At 35.4% G+C, this 16,581-nt stretch overlaps 2 protein-coding genes across 2 annotated transcripts in view; one reads left to right on the forward strand and one right to left on the reverse strand.

Annotated features, from left to right (window-relative positions):
• Positions 1-16,581, reverse strand: part of DOCK2 (dedicator of cytokinesis 2) — a 1,640,323-nt gene that overhangs the window by 807,077 nt on the left and 816,665 nt on the right.
• The window catches only part of INSYN2B (inhibitory synaptic factor family member 2B), a 44,581-nt gene continuing 35,988 nt past the window's right edge, over positions 7,989-16,581 (forward strand). The window contains exon 1 of the mRNA XM_053718564.1: positions 7,989-9,462. Coding sequence (XP_053574539.1) covers positions 8,141-9,462 — 1,322 coding nt within the window. The 5' untranslated portion in view covers positions 7,989-8,140. The remainder of the gene's footprint in view (positions 9,463-16,581) is intronic.

The raw sequence follows: 16,581 nt of genomic DNA on the forward strand, positions 1-16,581 counted from the left end.
GATGTGGGAGTTGACGGTTTAGGTGTTTGCTAATACTTTGTGCGGGAGGTTAGTTTTTTTGTTATACTTTGTGCGGTTACGTGTGTTTATTTATATTTCTTGCGGGCGGTTACGTGTTTTTTTGTTATTTAGTGCGGGCGGTTGCATTTTTTTTTTTTTAAGGCTTCGGTTTGCCTACACCGCATCCAGGTGGATTCCGAAAATGGCAGGGTGGTGGATTCTTTCACTACCCTGCCATTTTCGGAATCCACATTCTTTTGGCTGTGCGCGCAGCCAATATTCTTTTGGCTGCGTGGTGCAGCCAAAATTCATTTGAGGATGTGTGGGCAACTGGCGACGGCAACAGATGCGTTACAAACGTGATTATAGTATAGATGGCTTATTTACTTTTCCAAAAATATTACGTTTCCATTTTTAAGAGGAAGTACATTTTTCAAAAGTGGTTTCGGTTTGCTTAGCACTGTTGAAAGCAAATTATGTGATCTAGTCTTTATCAATTAAAACTATGAAGAGACGCAATTGTTCTATTAATATAGTCAAATGTAAAACTAGAGAAACATTGCTAAAAATTATGAATTACTAGAGATATTAAACACTAGATTTTTAAAATAAGATATATTAAATAACATAAAATATCATTGCAGGTAACATTTCTTGTGAACTGCTGGTGCAATACCGCCCCCTGCAGATTTGTGGCCAATCGGCCGCTAGCAGGGGGTGTCAATTAGCCCGATCTTACATGATCGGGTGGATTGCTATACGCCGCCTCTGAGGACCGCTGCTTCTTAACTCCTGTTTCCGGTGAGCCTGAAGGCTCGCGCAGAAACAAGGGGAACAGGGGCCATTCGGCCCTTGTTAAATAGACCCCCATGTCTATTTAAAACTAGTTTGCAAGACAGAAGCTCAATGGCTGAATATAACCTCTACCATAGCATTATTTGTAGCCTTTGACATCCCACAACCCTACACACATTTTCTTTTAGAACAGTGACATACATTTGTGATGCATTTTAAGATCCTTCTTTTATATGCAACAAAGAAAATCCCATTAATTGTATGTCAGGTTAGTCATTCACAATCTAGGGTCAACCTTTTCTGCCACATTTGCTACAACTCATTATCTAGTTTAATACATCAATTCTGAATGCAATTATTTTATTTAATTGACACAGGAAATGTATTTGCTTAAAAAATAATAATACTGAAATATTTAACTAACCTACATTTAAAATGATCAACCATAAACATGGCTGAAATGTCATATAAATATTTGTTATATTTTCATCATTAGGATCTTTGTTAACTTTTAAATAAAAATTATTTCAATGCATTCTTATCATTATTTGTAATTATTATTACTTTTATTATTTATATGAACTGTAAATCAATATCTTTAAAAAAATAATAATAATTACAAAAAAAATTCTAAAATACTTAACTGCTTACATAGCTGTAATTCTTAAAATTTAACTAGATTAATTTTAAATAGTGTTGTATAATACTTATCATTTTCAAACTCTGCCCTTTGATTTTTTAATTTTAGCACACAGCAGTTGCAGATTTCGAATCAGATAATCACCATAATATAGCCAGATGAGTATTATCAGATTATGAACAAACTCCTGTAGTGAGATTTTAAATAAATTTAAAAAAAAAACAACTTGAAAAAAAAATTAAAAAATTCATTATTCTAAATCACTAGATTGTAAGTAACTATTTCTACATGAAATCAATTAATTCTCTCTCTCTCTCTGTCTTTAGGCCTCCCTAATAGACTATATTTGATTGGTAGGAATATAGATATTTTAAAGAACAGCAAATGTGTATATATATATGTGTGTGTGTGAACTGTAGAAATCATTTATGTTATGTCCAATTATTTTTTATTTCAAGTCTGTTTGTAATATTCAAGTATGCAGAATAATAATTAATGTACTATTAATGATGAAAATTATGTTTGTGAGTTTTTCATTTAAATTAACCGCTTGCACTTAACGCTACAGCCTATTTAAAGATGTAGATTTACCAATTGAGTGCTAGAGGGAGGATTTATTGGTGTATAAAGGAGCTGTGCTTGGTTAGTTATAGATATGGTCATTGAAAAAGTTATGTTGCTGCAAAATGAAACGCGTTTGACCATGTTCTCTGCTTGCTTTTTACAGTGTTTACTTAGTTCCCGCTCTGAATGAATAAATAATGCTGTTTTGATTTTATCTACCTTGGTCGCTGTTTTATTTGAGCTAAGTGCAGCTCTCGCTGGACTAGATTTTGAGGATATCTGAACTAGAGCACAGGTGAAATAATCAGCTGATTAGTAATAAATGCTTATTTTACCTGCTCTCACCCAAGGTAATCCTGAAAATATGGCCTGTTGGGGAGGCCCGATGACAAATTAGAAAACCAGTGCTCAAAATTAGTGGGTAGATGGAGGTTCTGTTATATTGCTTTTAAAAATTCTATTAAAAAAATATATTTTCACTCAATCTATGGGGAAATTATAAGTAACTACATTCTTCTCTACTCTTCAAGTGTGTACCTACTATTCCTTATTCTGAGAGTTGTTTATGCATATTAACCCTTAGAACCCTGAAGTGCACCACAATACTTCTATTTATAATTAAAATAATATATTACAATAGAAAATAAGGTTATTTGGAAAATACATTAGCAGCTAAGTGAAATGTAATATCCTATTACTTTAATATTTGTTCTGTGCTATTTGCCATCAGTACAATGTTATTGCATGCTAACCCATACATATTGGATATAGAATATATTTATAAAATTATGGAAAGTTGGTAAGACTGAAAAGGAAAACATATTGTCAGTATATGTCATCTTCCATGTTCTCTGTCTGTCAGATATTGCATTTCATATGTTTTTTTTTGTCTAACAACAACTATATAAATCTCCCAAGATTTATAAATTGTGTTTTAATGAGAAAGCTCTAGGAACAGGATTATCTATGGAGATCCAAATTGCTATGATTCTAAACGTCAGATTTTTTTAAATGTACTAATTTGATAACCTTCAAAACATTTTACTATTGGTAAATATTATGGGCTCAATTTATCAAGCAATCTTTCCCCTTTGACTGAAGGTTTACACAAGCACGAGCGTGATTGGTGCAGGCAGGCTACGGGGTTGCACACAAGTGCCCAGGACAGGCAGACAGGGGTGAATATTTATGCCCCTGTTCGCCACTGTATGATAAATGGAGCTCTATGAATTCTTAACATAGGTTACTGGCCATCACTTGATATTAAAGCCATCAATAAATAAACAAAAAAAAATAGTAATAGCAGTTAAAAAGAAAAAAAATATGTTTAAATAGGCAACTACATATTTTATTGTTTTAAAAGTCAGGAGTGGCCTTTTTTATATAATATTGGTTCTCTCTAACTTTCCTGATCAAAGATGGGATCTAGTTTAACACTTGTGCTCAAACAAGATTATTCTTAGAGGGAAATTAAAGATATAGTGTATTGTACATTTTTCTCAACTTTAATGTGTTTCTAAAACGTGTATTAAATTCTTTACAAATAGCTCATTTACCTCTGTTTAGTCATTTCAAATTGCTGCTTTTGCCTGTTGAAGCTACCACCTATACTGAAAATGTCTATACTGCAGTAATGGGTAACATAAAGTTATCTAAACAAGATGCATTGGTTGTAATAATTTTCCTAATGGAGGGGGGGGGATCCTAAAATGTTAATTTTAAACTGCTCTCTTTAAGTATTATGCAAACAGATATAAGCTAAAGCAAGGTCAGCAACCTTGGCTCTCCAGATGTTTTAGAACTACATGTCCCATGATGCTTAGGCAGCTTAAAGAGAAGACTTTTTGTTCATAGAGTTATATGAATGTACATTATCATGCAGCTTGCAATTGGTGTTTAATGTTCCTTTAAAGTCCACCAAGGATGGTCACTAATCCACCTTGAAACAGCATCTCCACAGGCACACGAGCCTAACATTTTAATAAAATGTATTGTTTTTGGAGAAAAAACATGCAGGAAAATGGTAAGATTAAAAGAGATCTGTAGTTACCCCTATTCAGGGCACTGAGTGGTGACTTCAGCTCCATTGAAATCATTGGAGCTGCTTCTATCTTACCACCTTCACACAGCATATAAAAACGTCCACTGTCAAGGATACTGGCATCACAATTTTTTTTTCAAAATAAACAAAATAAATTAAATTAAAACAACATCCTCTGTAAATTAGTCTACTCTAATATATGCAAAAAAAAATAAAATAAAAATGAAAACGAGACACCTCGTCAGCCTTGTTATAGTGAGACATGACAACAAGACAATACACTTCACACAGCCAATCATATTTTTTTTAAATCACCAAAGCTTAATCGACCACACCTTGAGAACGCCCCAGCCCCATGTTCATATCTACGAGATTGCAGAAACAAATATTGTTCTATCAAGATAAACAAATCAAACATGCAAATATTTTAACAATTAAACTTACAAATTTACCAATCCTGTTTTGGAAATGTGCTTTCAAAGTGTTGAGGTTTTATTTATTATTTTACTGCATAGCTAGTGGTTCAAGTTTGTTGTGCAAGATGTCATGTATTGGGTCACGTAACACAGCTATATATAGAAATGGGAGGAGTGTCCTCTATTGATTGGCTGATACGTGAAATGAGCCTCAATTCATTTCTCAAATGTTCTTACCTGAACAATGAGACCCCTTAGCAGCGTAACAATGATGTATAAATGTAGCCAATTGTCTGGGTTATTAGTTACAAATGTTTAGATGCAAATCACTTTGCGGCTATGTTTAATGATGTAAATACATTTGAAATCAGCAGTGATAACATTGTCTATCTTCATTGTTACTAGATACTTTTCTAACAGTTTTGTGATGCTTTGTGGAAGTAGCAGGCAATATTTTATGTTATACGGTCTATTGAACTCATGCGTAACACAGTCCTTTGTAACAATGAGCATAGTTCTGCTGCCTTAAAGCAAGGCTGCTGTTTCAAAACAGGGTCAACTCATGAGTAATAAAACCTTCGGAATACAAATAATACTTGTCTACAGGAAGCCTGAGCCTATGAAAAACTAACCATGTAAAAATGTTAAAGTCATACTGCTTCATAAATTATTCAATAAACAAACAGTACTTAAATCTATAATACCAGGGAATTATGTTATCACCTTGATGTCTGAAAAACTTAAACAAAGCTTATGAAGACAGCTGAGAGGATTTCCATGCTCCATGTCATAGCTTATAAATTGATCTTTGTACCCTGGTACGTCAAATGTGCTGCTCCAGAAAAAAAACCAAGCCTATAATATTATTTAGAGGGAAGTACAGCAGTTCATATGCTACTGCTGTTTTTGAGTGCTGATTGCCAGTGATTTTAAATGCGTAAACAGGGAAAATTACAGATAAAGATGACTGTTTGACATTTGAAGTTTTGCTTTAAAAAGAAAAAGGGCCAATTTTATTTCCCCTTTTCTTCATTAAATAAAGGTGCTTAAAGTAAAAGCTTGAAATAAAAAAAATAATTGGACAAAGTGCATTCTAGTTTATCCTTAACAATAAAGTTTAAAGTTTAACTCTATTGTGGGGTCTCAATTATTAATCCAATTGAATTTTAAAATAATAAAGTTAAATATATGTATACATGTATTAATTCATGTAGCACTGTTTAATAGAGATAGATAGATACATAGATAGAAATAGATAGATAACGATGATAGATAGATAGATAGATAGATAGATAGATAGATAGATAGATAGATAGATAGATAATAGTGTGTTCTCTATGTAATGGGATTTAGATGCACCTGTCTTTCAAATTTTCCAATCTAATTAACTGGATTTACAGAAAACAACAGATGGAGAACAGAGCGTTTTAAAGCCCATAGGTTTCCATTAGAAAGAAAAAAAAAACTTTGAGATTTTAAATATTTGTATTTAATTTATTCAGAATTATTATGCTTGTCTGTTAAAAATGACAAAAATATATCACCAATATAAACTAAGTATATTTATCACTACTAATGACCCATTTATCATTATGTGTGCACATGCGGTTCCCAGCAAGGACCCGGTTGCTCTGTGTTTGGGGAGAGGGATGCAGCAACTCCACCCATGCTTTTACACAACCAATCTCACAAGAGCAGGCCTTGGTTTTTAGTCCACCACCAGAGGTTAGGTTGCAGGTTGCAGGAATAAAAGGGTTCCACAGCTGCGCCTAAAGCTTAACTACCATACTTAATAGCGCTATTTATCAACGTATACCTAAGCTAGGAAATTTTACCAGCCATTGGAACACATGATATTAAGGACACCAGTGTAAGAATGATCATATAAAAAAGGACACTTTCACCCTATACAAAACTCACAACCACCTTAAATATGGGTGCAACCATTTTCCCAAATCTTTTTGTGTTCAGGTTTTACAAAATATAACAAAATATTACAACACAGATTTATCAATTAAGATCAATTGTACTTAAAAGTCCAGGACTTTGTCTTTTGTCATAAATTGTTTTTTGGAAATAAGTGACTACCTAAACAAATTTATGCAACTTTTTAGTTTATGTTTCATAAATTTAAATAAGGCTGTGAAAGAGAGGAGGGCATTTTGTAGCTTGTCAGAAACTGATATTTACAAAAATGTTTTCAGCATTAAAGGGACAGTAAACCTTAAAAATAATGTTATATAATTCTGCACATAGTGCAGAATTATATAACATTATTTAGGTGCTATAGCCATAAAACCCTTTTTTACCTTTTAAAATGTAAAAATGACAGCGCTTTTACAGACCCGCTCTCTGCTGAGCGGGTCTGTTATTTTTAGTCAGCGCATCGGGCCAGCTGTATAGTCACAGATCGGCCCGACCACGCCATAGCACTAAGTGCAGCTCGCTCCTGTGACAGGAGCGAGCTGCACTTAGTCTTATGGAGCGATCGGGCCGGGCTGTGACTATACAGCTGGCCCGATGCGCTGACTAAATATTACAGACCCGCTCAGCAGAGAGCAGAGAGCAGGTCTGTAAAAGCGCTGTCATTTTTACATTTTAAAAGGTAAAAAAGGGTTTTATGGCTATAGCACCTAAATAATGTTATATAATTCTGCACTATGTTTACTGTCCCTTTAAATACAAGAGGAGGTGAAACACAGCTTGTGAAAATGAATAACAAAATAAAATAATGTCTCTAGGATACTAGAATAAAGTTTATTGAGTGTGGTTTTTATTAAAAAGTTTTCTAATTAAAATCTGTTTTTAATATGCCCTGTTGATCAGTTGCTGCCTATTCAAGAGTAACTTTCTTCGAGGAAGTGACAGCAGAAAAACAATAAATGTTTTGTGATATCTGCTGCTGACATTCCCTTTTATGCAGTTTATCCTTCAGGGTCAGGGAAACATAATTGTGTGAATGTCTTTTGTTGTGTTGCAACACTATATTTATTTTTATTTATTTTTGTTTCAGATCCTCATGATTTTCAAACAACTGAATGCTGGAACTACAAGTTATATTTGTTCCATACAAATACTGCAATATAATGCACTCTGGACTTATGCATCTGCAAGCTTACATCATCATTATATTTAAGGAATTATGTCATCCTTTTTACTTACGCATTGTACTATGAGACATGGTTTTAAAAGCTCTATCTGCATCAGACAGATTAATGTTCATATTACTACATTTTCTGGTTATACTGCGTTCAAAAAAGAAATATTTAAATAGATTAGATGGCAAGATTTAAAATAGCAAACAAATAAAGTATTATTTAAACAAAAAAAAAACTAAAAACGTTCATGTAAAATAGATGTGAAAATATGTAACTTTATTAGTATTACAGTTAGTCCAGTAAATATATTTTTTAAAGTTAATGAACTTTTATTGAGATACCGGAATACCAAAGTGTTTTCTGTTGTCTTAGTTGCAACATAATCTGTATATATGCAAATAATTGTTAATAGTTGATGAAACAAACAAGAGCAGTAGAGATTATATGAGAAAAACAAAAACATTACAAGGTTTTGTCTGGAAATATAGAAGAAAATAAAGATAGCAAAATGAACCTTGCTAGCAATTTTAAAGACATTTTTAGCCTATGGCTCCATTTCAAAGTACTTTATAAGTGACCTACTGAAATGGGTCGCAAAGAAACAAGTTGTCTACAAAATATATCCTGTGACTCAATGGAACAGCAAGAAATGAAAGTGCGACCCGTACTCCTTAACAGGAAAAGTCTAGACTCCTCAGATATTGTAAAGAATTCTCATCACAGAAAAAACAAATCCCAGCAAGTCCGATTTAAGGAAGACAGCACAATTGCAGATCAGGCAGGCTTTACAGATCTGGAAGCTAAACCTACTGAAAAAACAATCTTAATAAATGGAAAAGCAGAAAAACGCCCTGGCAGATCAATGTGTTTACTTTCCCATCCAAAATCACAAAGAGGTCTTCAAAATATTGCAATTCAGACTTCACCTAGTCTCAGGAAACAATTCCCTATTTTTAAAACAAAAAAGTTAACAAATAAGTCATTAAATGAATTCCCTACTGATTCTAGCTGTTTTCAGATCAATGGAGACATCTCAGAAGAAGACATGGCTCTTCAATTATCCAATCTTAGAATTGCAGAACATCTTGAAGAGGGATTTAAACGAGATATAAGACATTGTCCATTAAGACACACAATACCCAAAGCACAAAGCAATGGACCTATACATGAAAGCTCAGGTTTGGAGTTTGTTGACATGCTTGGAAAAGTAACAGTCTCAACCCAGGTACCTGATGTCATTGAAAGCACTTTCGATGAAACAGAGGAGTCTAACTTTATTTCAATAACAGATCAAACACTAGATGTTTCTTTACAATTTTCCAAAAGTAGTGATTTAAACTGTTCACAGCCTTCAGAGTCTCAGTCAAGCAAACAGAAGGACTCAAAACCACAAGAGGGCATTTGTCAATCAAAACTTACAAATAACGAGGAGTTGTTAACACTAAAACCCAGTACCGACTGTAAGAGGATTATAACTCTAAAACCTTCCTTAAACAGCAATTTGTCATACTGCTTTCATTCAGAGCACCATCAATCAGATAAAAAACAAAGCAATCCAAATTTGGAATTCCTACATAACGTTGATCAGTCAGTGGCATCATCTGCAAATGATGAGGGTTTGCAAAGTGAAACAACTTTAGAAAAAGGACCAGAAAATAAAATGGGAGATTCCTTGCAATGCAGTGGAGGTCCGCAAGAATCATCATGCCAACCTCAAATTGAAGAACAATATGAAACCAAAAAAGAGAGTAAAGAAAGTCATAGAGCACATAAAGTGCATGGTGGTTTGTGTTCCCTACAAGGTAAACTACACTCCATAGAGGAATCACTGCAGTCTAACCAAGAGAAGATTAAGATCCTTTTGAATGTAATTCAAGACCTTGAAAAAGCAAGAGCACTTAGTGAAGGGTACAGTATATTTTCCAAACTAAATAAAATAACATGTCAATAAAAACTCTCAAATAATGATACATACAGAGGAATTAATTGACTTTTAATTGTAAGAACTAATTAAGTAGCTATTATCATGTTGACATGTATGTTTCACACATAAATACACTATTGAAAAAGAAGCTGGAAAAATGTAATTATCATTAAAAAAATGTTTATAAACTTTAACAGTTAATCAAAAACATAAATTTTGCCTAATTGTTTTAGGTTTATGTTACACATACATGCATGTATAATGTCCAGGAGAGAAATGTTCTATGATAGTCAGCCACCTGCTGTTTCCGAATACCCAGTAAAAACCCCTTACAGATTTATACAGTGAAATATTTAATATTTCCATTTAGATAGATGAAAAGCACTAAGGCTAGCCAAAACATTAATTTAACAAACGCTTTTTTACCATCTTTGTATACAACCCATATTTTGAGCCAACACTGCGAAGCCCAAATAGTTGTTTCCATTTAGTTGTAGCAGAACAATATTAGACATGCTCCTGCCAGTAAATAGAACTGCAATACATCAGAAATTATGTATGTTGGCTACAAAGTGTCAGAGATAGACAGTCATATATATTAAAAAAAATCATAAATGATGCAGTGTTGCACAAATGCTGTGTAGTGTGCCAGCAACAAGAATTCAATCTAGTTAAATTTAAGTGACCCATGTCAAGGCCTTGTGCATAAGTGCCTATTTTAGTTTCTAATCTCCAGTAAATAAAAAATGTAATCAAGATAGATGTGAAATATTGTATTGCATCTAAAAAATAATAGAACAGCATTGTACATTATTAGACATGCTGTGTAAATAGCACTGTTCTTTTTTTTCTATAATTGTTTGTATTATAATTGCTTGTGGTTTAGACTTTTTTAATAGGTGCATTATTTTTTCAGAATGCATAAAAGACTGAGCTGAAAGAATTAATGGCAAGAGTGCTTCTATATCTTATTAATACAGTAACTTAAAGGGACACTGAACCCAAATTTTTTCTTTCGTGATTCAGATAGAGCATGACATTTTAAGCAACTTTCTAATTTACTCCTATTATCAAATTTTCTTCATTCTCTTGTTATCTTTATTTGAAATGCAAGAATGTAAGTTTAGATACCGGCTCATTTTTGGTGAACAACCTGGGTTGTCCTTGCTGATTGGTGGATAAATTCATCCACCAATAAATAAGTGCTGTCCAGAGTTCTGAACTTAAAAAAAAGCTTAGATGCCTTCTTTTTCAAATAAAGAAAACAAGAGAACGAATAAAAATTGATAATAGGAGTAAATTACAAAGTTGCTTAAAATTGCATGCTCAATCTGAATCACAAAAGAAAAAAAATATGTTCAGTGTCCCTTTAACATTTTGATTGTCTGTTAACATTAAGACATTGTTATATTGCTAATTTTACTGTTGACCCAAGAGGTATATTAAATTAAACATTTTTTGATTATTATTATTGTTTGGACACAAAATTCATTAGTCATATGACAGAATTATCACTAATATAAACACCATAGGCTCATACATGTTCTGATATATTAATTTAAGGTTTATTGTCCTTAAAATGTAACCTTTATTGCAGGTTTATATATATATATATATATATATATATATATATCGAGAAATAAATACGGGAGAGAAGCAAATGCTTTAAAATTTATATATAAGCTAGTGAACAAGGGTAACCTCCAATCGGTCCTTGTTGGTATTATAAGTACATATGGTGCAGGCCCTTAAATAGTATTATAATGTGTAATATAACAGAAGAACTCATCCTGGAAAATAGCCAGGTTGAAAAAAGACAGGGAAACAGCACTCTTTTGAAAAAACAATATTTTTACTAGCACGATTTATATACATAAGTGGTAAAGGGGATGGCAATCGGGAGTCCTGCCTCCACCCTTGAACCGCAAGGATAGGCAAAGTACACTGTGTGTAAGGTACAAAATAGTTTGCAACAACAATATTTATCAAAAAAACAAATATTTATAATGGGACCTTCCGAGTCCAATATACAAAACCTGACCGGTCAGGGGATGTGCGGAACAAGTTGCGCAATATGTAAATGCAGCACAATACAAAGCTGACTTTAGTAAAGCCTGTCACACTTCCTACACCCAGCTGCACACAGCACCTCTGTGAAGAGGTAATTGCTGGGCAGGTAAAACGTAGTAAGGGATCTAAGAAAGTGATGACAGCTTTATAACAAGCGGGATAAGCTAGTCAGATATATCTTGCAAACTGTACATAGAAGAATTTATATTCAGAGGGGAAGTGTATTCCTGGGATCAACTACACCCTGCTGCAGCCGACGCCTCACTCAGGAGGTATAGCGGTCGGGCAGGTAGAAAAATGGGATCTAAGTGATCTTAATGGAAACACGCCCTCAGGATATGTACATAAGTAGATAGACCAGACATTTAAATCTTCATGTATGGATGACATGTATTGCAGACAAGGTATAGGTAAGTACATTCAAGAAAACAGCGTTATTGCATGCCATGCAGAAAAGCAATTAGGTGTGTTAGTATTCAGCATATGTCTGTCCATTTTAAGTTCCTAGAAAAAGCTGTGCCCCCTCTCGACAGAGTGGCGTTTGCCAGGTGCGAAATTCATGCACATAAGCCAAAGCTGATTCATGCAGTTAGCGGCAAGGAATGTAATGGAACCATACGACCTGATAGCTGAAATGACAAGTCGGCCGTGCCGAGTAGCTGTGAGTCCATGACATGTATGCCAAAATATGCCGAGTTTTGATTCTGACTTTGCTTTAAGAGTGCCTGGTAGTAAACCGCAGGGCTTGTTTGCAGATTCTTTGCTTAATGATCTTCACACGCACATCACGTGATCCGGTCGGCTGGACCTATGCCGACGCGCGTTTCACCCGTGCGTCCAAGTTGCTTAACGGGCTTCGTCAGGGCGTGATATCCAAGGTGCACCTGTCACTCTATTTATACCTAGTGTCGTTTTGCGCCTCTACTGACGGGTGAAAATATTGCAAGTATTTGCAAAGTATCAACAATTAAGGAAAAACCAAAATGTGTCTATATTCAAATATGAAGTAATAAAAAAGGATCTATCTTACTTTACATTGAAATTTAGAGAAATATAAAGGAGAAAATAATAAATATATTGATGTTGCAATCGTCTTTTTATTAAAAATTAACAGAATTTAGCCTACTATAGTACAAGACGCTAGAGAGTGTGTTCATTCACAGAAAACAGGCCATATCCAATTTGTCATTGAGGCCTGCAGGAAGCTGGGTACCCAAAACTGAGATCCACCTGCATTCCTTTTGGAGGAGAATTCTGTCATTATCCCCCCCTCTATTGTTGGTTATGCCCCTATCTATCCCGATAAAGGAGAGAGAGTCAGGATTACTGTCATGCATGTGTTCGTAATGTTTGGCAACGTTACTTTTCTGGTTCTTATATTTCACATCGTCCCGGTGCTCTGTTATCCGGTCTTTTATGGCCCTTCTCGTTTTTCCCACGTAATAACGCGGGCAGCTACACGAAAGAAGGTAAACAACCCCTTCCGTGTTGCAATTCACAAAGTGTTTTAGAGTATATGTTTTTCCTGTGTGTGTTGCAAATTGTTTGGTCTTAACCATATACTTGCATGCAACACATTTCCCACAGGGATGGTTGCCATAGGATCTGTGTTTGGACAACCAATTTTGTTGTTTAGGAGTCGACAAATATTGGCTCCTCACCAATTTGTCTTTAAGACTCGGTGCCCTTTTGGCTGTGATGTTTGGAAAATCCCCAACATCACGTGATACTGCTTCATCACTAGTCAAAGTGTGCCAGTTGTGTGCCAAAATCTGTTTTAATGAGGTCCAATGGCAATTATACTCAGTGACCAATCTAATTTTTGATGATTCACCAGTCTTGTCTTTGGGTACCAAAAGACTATCCCTATTCAGATGGGCCGCACCGGTTAGGGCTTGTTTCACTATCCTCTTTGAATATCCTCTATTCAAAAACCTTTTTTCCATTTCAGCCGCATGCTGATAGTACTTCCCTTTTGTGGAACAATTTCGGCGTAGCCTGAGAAATTGGCCCTTAGGGATACCCCTTTTTAGGTGGCTTGGGTGATGGCTAGAAGCGTGAAGAAGGCTATTAGTGGCCGTGCTTTTGCGATAGTTTTCTGTCATCAGGCAGCCATCTTTAATCTTCACATTTATATCCAAAAAGGATATTTCTTCCTTACTAAACTGTAGGGTAAGTGAGATATTACTCTTGTTCTTATTTAGAGAATTCACAAATTCTTTCAAGGTCTGCTCTGAGCCTTCCCAGACTAGGAAGACATCATCCACATATCGTAGCCATATGTGGATGTTCTCGTCGAAAAGGGGATTCTGGTACACTTCTTCCATTTCCCAGATGCCTAGATGGAGACACGCATAAGTGGGAGCACATGTTGCTCCCATAGCTGTGCCCTGTTGCTGGGAATATATCTTATTGTCAAACATAAATATGTTATTTGTAAGTGTGAATTTTAGCAGTTCAATCGCGAAGTCAGTATGTTGTACAGCACTCATACCTCTCGTCGATAGGAAATGCTTACATGCCCTAAGTCCTACTTCGTGTGGGATAGATGAATATAGTCCCTCCACGTCTAGGGTGACAAGGATGGCATTTTCGGGGAGCACCAACCTGTCAATCTTACGTAGGAAATCCGAGGTATCCATGATGTATGATGGAAGGGTGATGAGGTAGGGTCTAAGAAAGGAGTCCACGTAGTTGCCCAGATTTTCAGTAAGGCTGCCTATGCCAGCCACAATCGGTCTACCTGGAGGATGGTTGGCATTTTTGTGGATCTTAGGGATGCAGTAAAATACAGGCATCACCGGATGTTCTGGATATAGGTACTTAAATTCTGTGGAGGTTATAATATCCTTGCTTTTTGCTTCTTTCAAAATATTGAAAAGTGCAAATTGTAATGCAGGGATCGGGTTAAACGTTAAACTCTTGTAGAATGTTTTATCCAAGAGTTGACGTTTAACCTCCAAAGTATACATGTTTTCGTCCCAGAGAACCAAATTCCCACCCTTATCCGCGGGTTTTATTACAAAGCCCTTGGCATTCATTAGCTGGTTAAGTGCCTTTCTTTCAGATTTTGTTAGATTGTCATTGACCAATCCAGTGAAGGGTAGTCCTAGGATTTGTTTTTCAACTTCTCTGACGAAAATGTTCACAGCTGGTACCATGGATAGCTGTGGCATGTATTTGGATTTTGCCTTAAAATTAGAGTGAAACCTCTCATACTGGATGGAGTCTTCCATCTGTGAGGGGACATATTGGCTGCCTTCACTATCTGCCAAAAGACTCTGAAGGTTCAATATGCTAGATGTATCTTCTCTATTTAGAGCAACATCCTCCACTAGGTGTCTACTCTTTCCTTTCATAATTTGCGATAGTACAACCCGACGTGCAAATAGGTGTAGGTCTTTAATAAACTTAAACTTATTAAGTGAATTAGTAGGACAAAAGGTCAATCCTTTTTTTAAAACCTCTATATGTATGAGATTCAATTTGAAGGAGGATAGATTGATTATCTGAAGACCCTCTTCTGAATTATTCAATATCCCCTTCGACCCCGAAACCCTCGCGATCTGCCCCGAGGGTAGTTCGTTTGGTTCTGGTCGTAACTCCGTTGCCGTCGTTGTCTGGAGGGATACCTCCTCTCTTCTAAGTGTGTACCTGCTGCTTTTCCTCCTCCTTTTTCTTCCCCCTCTCCTCCTTCTCCTAAAAAAGACTGTGAGTTCCTACGGGTAGATCTTCGGTGCTCAGATTCTATATCTGACCCATCAGTACCCGAGTCGTAGGAACTTCTTTGTGGCAGATAATTATAAACTTTTTTATTTTTATAATCATCATTGTCTCGCGAGAATTTCCTACCTTTTCTTAATTTAATATCAGTTTGTAACCTTGATATTTGTTCTTTTATCTCCTCATTTAGTTTTGCAAAGTTTGTATTACTTGAAAAAGTGTTAACCAGTTTAAGTGATTCCTCTGCCTGAGTGATGGTCTTTTCTAGTCTTTCTTTGTTACGAATGACCATTTTTTTCATCAAAATGATGGAGCAGTCTGAGAGGCTGGAATTCCAACCTTCCATAAACTCTTCACCTCCCTCGTCTTCCCTCAGATTAGTCCCAGGGTCCAATCGAAGACGTAAACCCCTCGGGATGATGTTCATTTTAATATAATTCTCAAGGCTTGATGTCTCAGCCCTAAGTTTTACTTGTTTAACAAGTTGTTTTTTATAGCTTTTAAAAGCACCATAGATGTTGACTGGTGTATTGCTACTAGTATCCTGACTCTCTTCCAAATTGGATACAGATAGTGAAGCTGTAAGTTCAGCCTCCCAATTTTCATCTGAAAATGTAAATGCCATTCTAATAGCGTCTTGTAAAGTAATATATATGCCAAAACCTCACGGCTCAAAGCCGGAGACAAGGTATCCAGAATGCCAAAAGGAACCCCAAAGTTTTACCAGGGCAATGTATGATATTCCTGGTTATTTAGCTAGGGGATCTATCTCACCGGAGACCAGGGAAGCTAGGATAAACCTAAGTAGCCTGGTATAATAATAAAGAATATCGAGAAATAAATACGGGAGAGAAGCAAATGCTTTAAAATTTATATATAAGCTAGTGAACAAGGGTAACCTCCAATCGGTCCTTGTTGGTATTATAAGTACATATGGTGCAGGCCCTTAAATAGTATTATAATGTGTAATATAACAGAAGAACTCATCCTGGAAAATAGCCAGGTTGAAAAAAGACAGGGAAACAGCACTCTTTTGAAAAAACAATATTTTTACTAGCACGATTTATATACATAAGTGGTAAAGGGGATGGCAATCGGGAGTCCTGCCTCCACCCTTGAACCGCAAGGATAGGCAAAGTACACTGTGTGTAAGGTACAAAATAGTTTGCAACAACAATATTTATCAAAAAAACAAATATTTATAATGGGACCTTCCGAGTCCAATATACAAAACCTGACCGGTCAGGGGATGTGCGGAACAAGTTGCGCAATATGTAAATGCAGCACAATACAAAGCTGACTTTAGTAAA

The sequence above is a fragment of the Bombina bombina genome, chromosome 6 (assembly GCF_027579735.1).
Source record: "Bombina bombina isolate aBomBom1 chromosome 6, aBomBom1.pri, whole genome shotgun sequence".
Classification (NCBI taxonomy): Eukaryota; Metazoa; Chordata; class Amphibia; order Anura; family Bombinatoridae; genus Bombina; species Bombina bombina.